Below are 12,157 nucleotides of genomic sequence, written 5' to 3'. Positions count from 1 at the left end.
ATGTGAAGGCCTTAGAGAGGGTGCAGAAAAGATTTACGAGAACAATTCCAGCGATGAGGGGCTTCAGTTATGTGGATAGACTGGGGAAGCTGGGGTTGTTCGAGATAGAGAAGATTAAGAGGAGATTTGATAGAGTTGTTAAAAATCATGAGGGTCTAGACCTAGTAGGTAGAGAGAAACTGTTCCTATTGGCAGAAGGGTCGAGAGCCAAAGGACACAGATTTATGGTGATTGGCAAAAGAACCAAAGGGGACTTAAGAAAAAACTTTTTTACACGGAGTGGTGAGGATCTGGAATGACCTGCCTGAAAGGGTGGTGGAGGCAGACTCAATCACTGCTTTCAAAAGGGAGTTGGATAAGTACCTGAAAGAAAAAGTTTGCAAGGCTACGGAAAGGGTGGGGGAGTGGGTTTAGCTTAGGTGCTCTTGAAGAAAGTCGGCACGGCCTCGACAGGCTGAATGGCCTTCATCCGTACTGTAACCATTCTATGATTCTATGCTGATCTGTATGGCTCTGTGCAACGCCAAGTGCTGCACTACTAAAAACGAGTCCCAGCTCGTTTAACGATCTTGTGATAATGTGGAATTCAGAAGTGACTGTTTAATTACGGTGTAATTCCCTATCAAGCGATGGAACACAATTTACTTCTGTATTTGGTAATTGATAAAATGCGTTCATCAAACAAGGATAATTTGTGAAAAAAAACAATCGCTTCTTAATTCGAGCTTGGTCACCTGACAAACATTTGCCCTGCTATCTTTACCCTTAGATAATGCGAGTTTGTAGATGATGAATCATCAGGGATTGTTATAATGGAATAATTATTGCGTACATTGTAGCTTAAGTTTCGTGGAAAATAAGAGACTCGTAGGCTAGATTTTCCGCTACTGTACGCTATGCACTTGTGAAAGTGTCATGTAAATTTTGCCAGCAGGATGTTGGCCCGCCCACTAACGTTACAGCATGCTTGAGCATATATAATGTCCGCTTTTGAAAGAATGGCACTGCACCAGAAACCTGAAAATGCACTCAGATTAACATATACATAATGTAAACACTGATCTAATTTGTTGTGCTCCCACTCTTCGGATCCCTAAAGCCCTAAACAATTACAAGTTCTCGAAGATGTTTATACGTTTACGGTAAGTCCTGGTGCTATGCATATTTATTTAACATTGACAATATTTGTATTAATAAAAGTATAATGTTGAATATTGTAAAAGAGGAGCAATAGAGGGAATAACCGATGAATATGCTTAAAGATGGCAAAAAACACAATATATGTTAAACATAAAGTCCCAGAGTATGCATACTGTGAAACATTTTAACTAATATCTTGAAAGATTCATATTGTTGAACATGTTTTAACATATATACATATGAAGGCAAGCATATCATCTTGTTTCCTTTTATTTTTGCATTGTCCTATTTTTATTTAATTTGCCTCTCGGTCATAATACATTGTGCAATTTAAGATACTCATTGCATTTTGTGTTGTAAACCTACCACAATTGCATTGGATAACAAAGATTTTTGAAAACACAATACAAATTATATCAATTTATGGACCTGAAAAAGTTATTGAGTTATTAAAGCAACAAGAGTCAAAGTTTGCATAATGCCAACATTAATAATCAAATATCCTTTTGGTTGTTTCTGGGCCTGACATCCAAAAAAATAAGTCCAGTGGGCTGCATATCAAAGACTTAAGGTTAATTTTACCATTAAAGTTCTGAATTTACTTACCATTTCCTTATACTACAGTTTGAGACCAGTACTTCTGCCAGCTTCACATCATTCTCTGGCCAAAGGAGGCAGAGCAAGCATACAGGGACAGAGGTCTTCTCACTGGTATCCCAAAGCTAGATAAATTGAAGTTTCTGTTAACAATAAGAATCTGAAAATTTTATTTCAGAATGTTCGCAGATCTTACATTGGATTAAGTGGAAACTTTTAATATTCCACTTCACACCAATTGCTGCTGTGACGGGGAAATAACTCCTCAAGGTGGTCTCACCTTGCTTGTCTAAATTTTGATTCAATCATCTACATACCCAAATTATACTACATTGTTTATGTCATAGGAAATCAATACCAAATCAAAGCATGTGGTATAAAAGACCTAGTAGATAGAGGCTAAAGGGTTGTAGGATAAAATCTGGATACAATCATAAAAAATGATGGGGAGTTTAGAAAAGGGCTCTATAAGGTGGGCAGGGTTCCTTTTTGAGATGGAATTAAATATTTGCTTGAAAACTCTTTCAGGTTTAGAGGAGCCAGTAGGAGAGTGGGAGAAAATCAGTACACAAACTTGATGTGACAACTGGGCTGTTTTTGTGCTGTGATTCAAACATGCAATTAATTTTATTTCATCTTAGTTCTCTCAGGATGCAACCTAATTTATTTTAAAGCTTCATTTTTCCTAAAGTTGTGGTGTAAATGAGCATTCCTCTCTGTGAAAATCCACTTTCCCTGCAGTATTTCTAGAATTGCCTTCTTAAATTTATAGGTAATGTTGGTCGTTCAAAGGTATCTCACTATTCCCCAGGACTAACAAAATCAGCTTCAAACATTGTTTTAGAAAACAGTGATGTTCTCTGTAATATTGTTAATATATATAAAATTGGGCATACCAAACATTACATTTTAGATTATCCTAAAAGTTCAGTACACATACACACATACAGTATTCCTTCTTCCTTTGATCTTTGTACAGTTCAGAGGACACAAATAATATGTGGGGGGAAACATTACTCTATCTGGGTAAAATGCAACTGAAATTGTTTCATTTAACAGGATATATGACAAAGGTATACTATAGCAAATTCTATTTGGTTCAAAACAATTTTAACATTGCCATGGTTTCCTTTTTTGAGTAGCACATTTACCTCATTTTAATGCCAGTCCAAACTGTTTACATTTCAAAGCTCTCAGAACAATATCAGATATTAGATGTACCGTAGCAATCTTTAGGTTGCATGTGATAATAGACAGAATTATCTGTCCACTTCTCCAGGAAAAAAAAGTTAGTTAAATGCAGTATTGCTAAAGTGCATCATCCTCTTCAGTTATATTTTATGAAAAAAGTGACATACACAAGATAGCTTAGTATGCAAAGCATGAAATTTGTGAGTGTACGTTTTCACAATCGAGAAACTAGATTTCTAAAAAGCAAGAAAATGGACAATAAGTACATATGGGAAATAGTTTTAGCAACAAATCTAGGATTAATTTTTGTGCACTGTCTTCAAGCTGATAATGGTACAAATACTGTCGTACCTGGGGACCGTTGAAAACTAGCCACGAATTCTCATTTTAGTCTTTAAAAATGATTAAACAGACAAAATTCGGAAGTGGATAATGTAGCTGTCCCTAGAATGAACACTCAGTATTAAATTATTTCTGCTAAAAGCGGAAATAAACCAATCTCCATCAGTGCACACTATTGATTTGCAAGCCCTTAATTTTGTTCTTAGAAATGCGATCTCACTTTTGTCATTAGAACCTATTTTATGTAGAAATGGCACGTGGGTGTTTGTTTCACTGTTTCAGTTTCTTTGAAAAATGTCTAGACATGGAGGTGGAACGGTAAGTATTGGGTTTATCGTGGTTAATGCAAAATTCTTGAACATTTTCATTCGGTTCTTCCAAGACTAGCAATCCGCCTCGCTTGTCGCAATAAAACATATGACGGCTCTTTTATATACAAGCGGGAAGGCATAGGGGAAGACTTTTAAGTAATTAAGGTAAAGAAAACATGCCTGTGGGTATTCTGATTGTCCATTTGATACGCTGCTTAATAGTCGCATCTCTGCCACAGGCATCTTTCATTTTTGTGTATTGTGCTGCAGTCTCCACTTTGAACCTAGCATTATATGTTAGCAGTGCGTGATCTGCATATTTCGCCCATTAAAATGTATAGTTGTCGAGGAAGGACAAAGGCGAAGAGAGAAATTGGTAAGAGAGAGGAATGTGAAATAGAAGAAACACAGGCCAAGAGAGGGGAAGGTGTCAGTAAAATATGAGAGGACAGGAAAGATTGAAAGAGGAAAAGCAGCGAACGGAAAACAAAAATGGAATAAAATGGTCGAAGTACGAGGGAAAAAGTGGAGAATCGGCCAAAACGCCGGTGCTAATGAAAGGGAAGTTCTGCAGTGTTGCTGATCCTTTATTTCTGCTTTAGTCAGTACTTTAACAGTTATAGCATTAAAGACTAATCTCTCATCAGAAACGATTAGGTAATGAACAGCAAAAAAAATGCTTCCGCGGAGGGCACCAACAACCCACATCTGATACATGTGATTGTCTTCGCTTCAGCATTACGGAGGTTGAAGGCTCTCTGCAGCCCAAGTGGGAGCTTGACGGCAATGTTAGTTATTGGACACATTTGGATAACGGTTTAGTTATTATAACCGGAATGATGTTTCATGTTAAGTTATTGGGATGGGTTCAGTAGCAGCAAAGACTCCATCCAGTCTTCCTCGTAGGGAATTACAGCACGAACCTCCACTGAAGTTCATGTCCAATACCCAGACTTTAGCTTCATTCCACTTTTAGCTACTTTTTGGTTGCAAAACTGAATCTTCCACATCAAGACTGATAGAAATGACCACCCTCATTTGTTTGTGCTGGTTCAGTGGCTAGAATAATGTTTATGTGTTTTTCGCAGATGTTGTAAACTGTAATTCACTAGCAACCTGGAAAACAAGTGCTGGGAGAGGTGCAGCAACCTGAGGCTGAAGCGAAGTCCAGGAGCTCGGAGCAGCCCCACCCTTAAAGTGCCCGTGGACAGTGCGCATGTGCGGCAGGAATTTGCAGCCTGAACCTGAAGTAGCCGGTGGATTATGAATCGCTGTAGGCTCCCTTACAGTCACTGAGTTACGCGTGGGGGACGCCGCTAATAAAAAAAAACCCCGAAGCAAAGGGTGGCAGTGTCACCTGAGCCCGGCCATGCTGTCGACATTCGACGCCGCGGTGGACTTTGAGCCGCAGCCGTTGAAAAATGGAAGCTTTAGGAACAAGCTGAGTTCCCGCAGGAAGAGAGAGTTTATGCCCGAGGAGAAGAAAGACGCATCTTACTGGGAAAAACGGCGGAAAAACAACGAAGCCGCCAAACGGTCACGTGAGAAGAGACGCTTCAATGACTTGGTGTTGGAAAGCAAAATGTTGGCGCTCAACGAGGAAAACACCTGTCTCAGGGCCGAGCTGCTCACCTTAAAGATGAGGTGCGGTCTCATTAGCTCCTCAGCCTATGCCCAAGAAGTGCAAATCCTGCAAGGTTGCATGCAGAAGTATTTTGCAAGGCAGAGAGCGCTAGAGATGGACCCTCACTTTTTGGAACTAGAGACCCCATTTTTGCGGGATGGCTGCTGCCATAGTTACATGAGATACACCTCAGGAAGTCTCTCCGTTGATTCCATTGACTCCACTTCCCAACATACACGTGACAGCCTAGTTCACACAAAGTGTACGAGCCCTGCTTCGGTTGGGGTACAGAAGCAATACCCTATAGAAATGTCTACTGATGAGTCTACAATACATAATACTTCGTTGAATCAACTAATATATCCCAGACACCCACATTCATTTGAAAAACATCTGTATTGCAGACCTTCAAGTGCTTCCCCAAATGCAACAGAGATGGACAATAAAAACAGTAAAAGAGAGTCAGAAGATGACGCAGAAGATGAACAGCAGGTTCCTAAAATGCATCCTTTTTCTCCTATCAATGGCTACAGATTTGAGTGCTCCACAACCCCCAAATCAAATAATTCTGCCCTTCCTCACAAATTGAGAATTAAGGCAAAAGCAATGATTGCAAAAGGAGAAAAGGATGATGCAGAATTTGATCTTGACATGTCATTGAAGGATGAACCACGCCTTGAAAATACTAGAAGTGCCTCATTGACAGAGATCAGAGACATAGATGTGAGTTTGTGTGGAGGTATTTGTGACTGCAAAACAGCATTTAAACCTGTTATTTCATTACCTATTTGTTACTCAGTTTAATTGAAGGTTTTAATAATTATGACTGTACATTGAACTGAGTTTATTCAATGTTACTTTTTTTTACATCCTATGTGGAAAAGGTGCAGTCTTGAGTTGCACAGCAAGTTAAAGCAATTCTTAAACTCTTGATTGTGCCATGGACAAAAAATTCAGATAGTGAGAAAGAACAATCAACATAAGTGTGGCTATTGTGCATTTATAAAATGTCCCCAACAATAAACTGATTTCATTCATACCACGGAGGAACATTTTTCTCTGATCACCGTGTGTTAGCAATATTGTAAACAGAAGCTATTTTTAGTAATATCATAAATACACTCTTATAGAATGTGTTTAGAGTTTTGATAGAAATGGCGAACAATGAAATGGAGAATTATGAAATAGATTTTCATGCAGTTATAATATATAAAGAACTAATTAGTTGCTGCCAATGGCTTTTTTGTGACTTGCCTGTTTTGTGTAACATCCAATCTGATGTAACTATGTTTAAATTTGTAAACAAAAACAAACTGCATTGGGAAAAATGCTCATCAGAAACTGGCACAAGCCTGTTTGGGTTGTTGGGGTGTAAGGTATAAATCACTTCTGAAGGTGGTAACTCGAGCTCTGTACAGTTCAATGTAGTCGAACGTCCTCTGTACCTCACCTCTTTGGCATCTCTTCATTTATGACCCCATGTAGTGAGTGGCAGCCTATTTGAATCTGAGAGGTGTCAAAACTGAGCCTGACTGCTGATCCCAGTCTAGAAATGATCATGGGCCCAAAATTCATTGATATACCTCCCGTTTACCGCCGAGAAATACAAGTTTCATCAAAAAACAGGCAGCTACTGCCGACGTACCGCTCAGCGGTAGATTCATGATTGACATAACGCCGGGTGGTCTGCACACCGTCCGCTCATGTAGTACCGCCCAAAAGTACAAGTTTCATGACATACCGCCGACATACTGCCAGAACTGCATATCGTCCTGGAGAAGCTTTAAGTAGGCGGTATGGACATAGCTGACAGGTATAATTGTTTCACAAGTGTGGCATGTTTGACATTACACAAATCTTTATAGTTCTCCACAGTTTGATGTATTTTTAAATGGATTGGTTTTCTAGTGTTAGCCAATAATGCAGTTTGAATAGCAATATAACCACTGAGTCTGGAAATCGTGTGTTCACTAGTGACCTTATTTTATAAATGGTCTAATGAAGCCTTATTTACTCTTATTAATGAACTAATAATTTTATTAGTCTCTCTCAACTCCCCCCTCCCCCACAGTGATCTCTCTTCTCCACCCCCACCCCCCCCCCCAATCACATGATCTCGGGTCGGCAGTCTCTGGCCTCTCGTCAGTGCTTCTGGGGGGGGCGGGGGAGCTTGACAGCTGCATGCACGTGCACCACTCTGGAGCCGATGATTCCCGAGTTGGAAGGCTTCCTCCACCTGCTGCACTCTGCTCCCGCTGAGAAAAGCAGGATGAATCCCACCCACTCGACGCCAGCTGTACCGGGCGGTTAAAAAAACAAGTACTGCCGAAAAACGGGCGGAACTTAGCTTTCGTCAATTTCGGCCCCCCGCCCCCCCGAGTTATATTAAAAATAAATTGGTAATGTCTGTTAAAAGAGCAGACAGGTTGTGTGTTCATCCACTAATATTGTCAACAGTAATTTCTGGGCTTTGAATTGGACACTTTTGTCTGTGGATAGTGTTAGGTAACAGAGTGCCCTGGCTGACTTATTAAGCTTACTAGCCTAAAAATGCTGAGGCCAGTGATATTGTTCAGTTCACCATCTTAAGTTGCAATTGACTAAATCAGTATTCAGTAATAAAGCCTGGAATCATGGCTATTATTTTTAAACTGATTCTTTAAAACAACTTTTATTTGTTGTAACCTGTGCCCACACAGACTCCTTTAGATGTGAGTGAATTAGTTATCTTCAGGATGTAAAATAAACCTTTACAGAAATGGCTATTTTTATTATGTTTTTGATTAGTGGTGGTGTTTTGGTATTTATATTGCAGTGATACTTAATTGCATAAAAAATAATGATATACATGTAGAATAGAAAATAGTGCTCAAATTGTGTAACATATCTATATAAACAACAATATATAGATTTGTAAAGCAGCTATTCAATCATCATTGTCCCTAAACAGTGCATTGAATAAATGGGCATGTTTCTAAGCAAGGTTACTTCATTTGTGAGAAAAGATCTTCTAATTTATGATATCTTGGAGTGAGCTGTGAAAAAGTCTTCCTGAACATTTTAATAATTACTTTTGCTGTTATTTTAATGCTTTAGCTATTTATTTGGTTTGTAAATCTCTCTATCGATTAGTTATGGTATGCAGAGGTGGAAATAATTTAGAAAAGTATCTTAGACATTGGCTGACACATATATCAGAGAATCTAACCCTGCCGCAGCACACTTCTACCTGTTAAAACTGAAATTATTTCAGATGAACAGAGAACAAATTAAGAATTAATTAAATTCATTCCTTCTTAAAACCAGTTCCCAGGTTCCATTGAAAACATTCTTTACCACAGTTCTTTAGGTTTGCTATATTTTACTTTTTTCCCTCTTCTCTTGAAGGCAGGGGCTGATGTTGTGACATGGTTTGTAGGAAGTAGCATCCCTCAGGCCTCATCAAAGTGACTTTTACTCATTTTTGATCCCAGACATTGAGTGCTAGCAAGTTATTTGATTGGAGTAGGCATTCTAAACTAACTGGGTCCAACCCTAACCTGACATATACAAGCAGGAGTCCCCTGGAAAGCCATCAGGAGCAGCCGATTCTTTCCTCATTCCTTAGATCAGAGATGCTGAGATCAATTGTAACCCTCCATTATTGCCCATGTTAAGATCAGCTTGCTTAATAGACCAGAGATCCAATGCGTGACCTTTCTGACTTGTATGGAACAAGTGATGCATTTTCCCACTAAACCACGGGTGCCTTCTCAATGATGCTCATTGTGCATATTTGCAGATTGTATAATATTGGTCTAATTAATGATTTAGACAAGGGGATTAAATGTAGTATCTCCAAATTTGCGGATGACACTAAGTTGGGTGGCAGTGTGAGCTGCGAGGAGGATGCTATGAGGCTGCAGAGTGACTTGGAAAGGTTAGGTGAGTGAGCAAATGCATGGCAGATGAAGGAAAAAATGGATAAATGTGAGGTTATCCACTTTGGTGGTAAAAACAGAGAGACAGACTATTATCTGAATGGTGACAGATTAGGAAAAGGGGAGGTGCAACGAGACCTGGGTGTCATGGTACATCAGTCATTGAAGGTTGGCATGCAGGTACAGCAGGCGGTTAAGGCGGCAAATGGCATGTTGGCCTTCATAGCGAGGGGATTTGAGTACAGGGGCAGGGAGGTGTTACTACAGTTGTACAGGGCCTTGGTGAGGCCACACCTGGAGTAGTGTGTACAGTTTTGGTCTCCTAATTTGAGGAAAGACATTCTTGTTATTGAGGGAGTGCAGTGAAGGTTCACCAGACTGATTCCCGGGATGGCGGGACTGACATATCAAGAAAGACTGGATCAACTGGGCTTGTATTCACTGGAGTTCAGAAGAATGAGAGGGGATCTCATAGAAACGTTTAAAATTCTGATGGGTTTAGACAGGTTAGATGCAGGAAGAATGTTCCCAATGTTGGGGAAGTCCAGAACCAGGGGTCACAGTCTAAGGATAAGGGCTAAGCCATTTAGGACTGAGAGGAGGAGAAACCTCTTCACCCAGAGAGTGGTGAACCTGTGGAATTCTCTACCACAGAAAGTTGTTGAGGCCAATTCACTAAATATATTCAAAAAGGAGTTAGATGTAGTCCTTACTACTAGGGGGATCAAGGCGTATGGCGAGAAAGCAGGAATGGGGTACTGAAGTTGCATGTTCAGCCATGAACTCATTGAATGGCGGTGCAGGCTCGAAGGGCCGAATGGCCTACTCCTGCGCCTATTTTCTATGTTTCTATGTACAGCTAAATATGTTTCATATTGTTCAAGCATAACTTGCATTTCCAGGACAGAGTTATTTTGATCCCTAGTGTCATTGATAATTTTGCTGTTGTTTATTATCATTGATCAAGCCCCCTAATTGGGATAGGAACATTAGCATGTTTGTTTCTACAAGGTAATGAGTAGTTTTTTGATTATGGTTGAAGCCAACACAATTATGGCTAACACTGACATTTATAAGAACATATTAAGAAAAAGTCAAGGTGAGAAAAAGCCATTCTGCAAGTTAAGTTCTTCCTTTTAGTACATCAACACACTCAGCCTGTCATCAAATTAGTTGTAGTTAGTGCCTTTTGACTCTCAACACTTTCCCACCTAAATTATTCTAAACATTTATTATTTTTTGAGTGAAGGTTTTTTTTTATGAGATCTGTTTTAAATTTGCCTTCAGCTAATTTAAATGCGTGTCCTTTTGACCTGTTGGCATGATCTATCGAAGTAATGTTCTGCATTCATATATTTGTATTTATTTTTCAGTTATTTGCTCTTGAATGTGAACAACACTGGGAAGACAGCCCATCTCTGATTACCCTGAGGGGGTTTAGATTCACTCATAGTGTTGAACTGGAGGCATTTAGGCCAGACCAGGTACAGGAGGTCCCCTTCCCTGCAGGTCATTAATGAACCTGTTGGGTGCTTATGATACTCTGGGTACTTTAGTGGTCCCTTACTGGTGCTAGCTCACAATTTATCATCTTGCAACACAAATTGTTATTTGAACCTTAACTAGAGGAAGTGAAAATTCTATAGAAGATTTATCAACTTCAATTTCACAACATGCCATGATTCAATTTTAAATTTTCAACCTCTGAATTTCTAGTAAAGTATTACAGGGCAATGGTAGCCCAGTGGTTATGTTCAGTACCATAACCACTGGGCTACCATTGCCCTGTAATACTTTATATACCTCAATGAATAATCATGTGTGTTACCTAATCACAATAGCACATCAGATTCTGAGTCCATAGCATTTGTGAATTATAGATCGTTGATGCTCATGAAATAGATGGTGTTAAATTGCTGCCTGTGAAATATCTTCGATAGAATTTTCACTTCCTCTAGTTAAGGATCAAATAACAATTTGTGTTGCAAGATGATTCATTTAGGTGTGTTTATAAAGTCCTATTTGCTGATGGGCAAGTAAATGAAAATGTTTATTACTAACATGAAAGTATATTAAATTACAGTTTGAAACAAACCAACGCTTTAAAGAATGGATATAAAGAAAATGTGAATTGTGTATGTTGCGAAAATAGAAATCAGATAGGCCCAGCAAAGAAATGATTTAATTTGGTTAAAAAAATCATGTGAATACAATGCTGCATGTGCATTTTCATTTAGTAATCAATGATAAAAGGAACATTATCACTACAAGTTCTTAAAATATACCCAAGTTAAAAAGCAGCTAACAACAATCTTTATTGTACTATAGTTTTTCTGGTGTTTTGCAGCGTTATGAAGGGGATTCTTAAGGAAGTCATCATCTATAAAAAGTTACTGTACCTCGGGGGGGGGGGGTGGGGGGAGAGGGGGGAAGAAGTGCATTCCATTTTGGCACTATTAACATTTTTAATAGCTACTTTTGATGCAATGTCAGACATTGAAGAGAAGTGGAAGAAGACTATCAGTTCTAAAAACTTTGGATATGTGAGGCATGTTATTGTATTTTGAACAGATAATATTTGTACTAATTTTGAAGTTACTGTTGCCCTAAACATTAGTGTCTGAGAGTTTTGATGCACTTTATAATGTCATTTTATAACTTAGAGGAACAATTTTAGATTTGCTGTCAAAGAACAATAGTTACTATAGTTACTATTCATTAATAGGCTTCACTTACTGCATTTTCTCTTTGCATACAGTTGAGTAATTTCACTTGTCAATGTTGTAAACCCATTATCATATTAGATGTCAATAGACTGAGTTTTTTTCAGTATCATGGTGATGTTCTTTATATATCCAGATATAGAAAATTGGTTGGAAAATTCTAGAAAATTGCTTTTTAAAAAATTTGTTCCAGAATGTGCGTATCGCAGGCAAGGTCAGCATTTATTACCCATCCCTAATTTCCCTTGAGAAAGTGGTGGTGCACCTTCTTGAACCGCTGAAGTCTTTGTGATGAAGGTACTCCCAGAG

General features: G+C 38.9%; 1 protein-coding gene across 1 annotated transcript; it reads left to right on the top strand.

Moving 5' to 3' along the window:
* Positions 1 to 4,950: 4,950 nt before the first annotated feature.
* Positions 4,951 to 6,009, top strand: LOC139229185 (nuclear factor interleukin-3-regulated protein-like). Its single transcript, XM_070860836.1, has one exon. The coding sequence runs from the start codon at positions 4,951 to 4,953 to the stop codon at positions 6,007 to 6,009; it is 1,059 nt and encodes a 352-aa protein (XP_070716937.1).
* Positions 6,010 to 12,157: the final 6,148 nt, after the last annotated feature.

This window comes from Pristiophorus japonicus, chromosome 18 (assembly GCF_044704955.1).
Source record: "Pristiophorus japonicus isolate sPriJap1 chromosome 18, sPriJap1.hap1, whole genome shotgun sequence".
Classification (NCBI taxonomy): domain Eukaryota; kingdom Metazoa; phylum Chordata; class Chondrichthyes; family Pristiophoridae; genus Pristiophorus; species Pristiophorus japonicus.
This window is presented reverse-complemented; position numbering and strand designations above follow the sequence as displayed.

Excerpts from the sequence above, each read along its gene's own strand:
- LOC139229185 (XM_070860836.1), top strand. The coding sequence starts at position 4,951 with ATGCTGTCGACATTCGACGCCGCGGTGGACTTTGAGCCGCAGCCGTTG.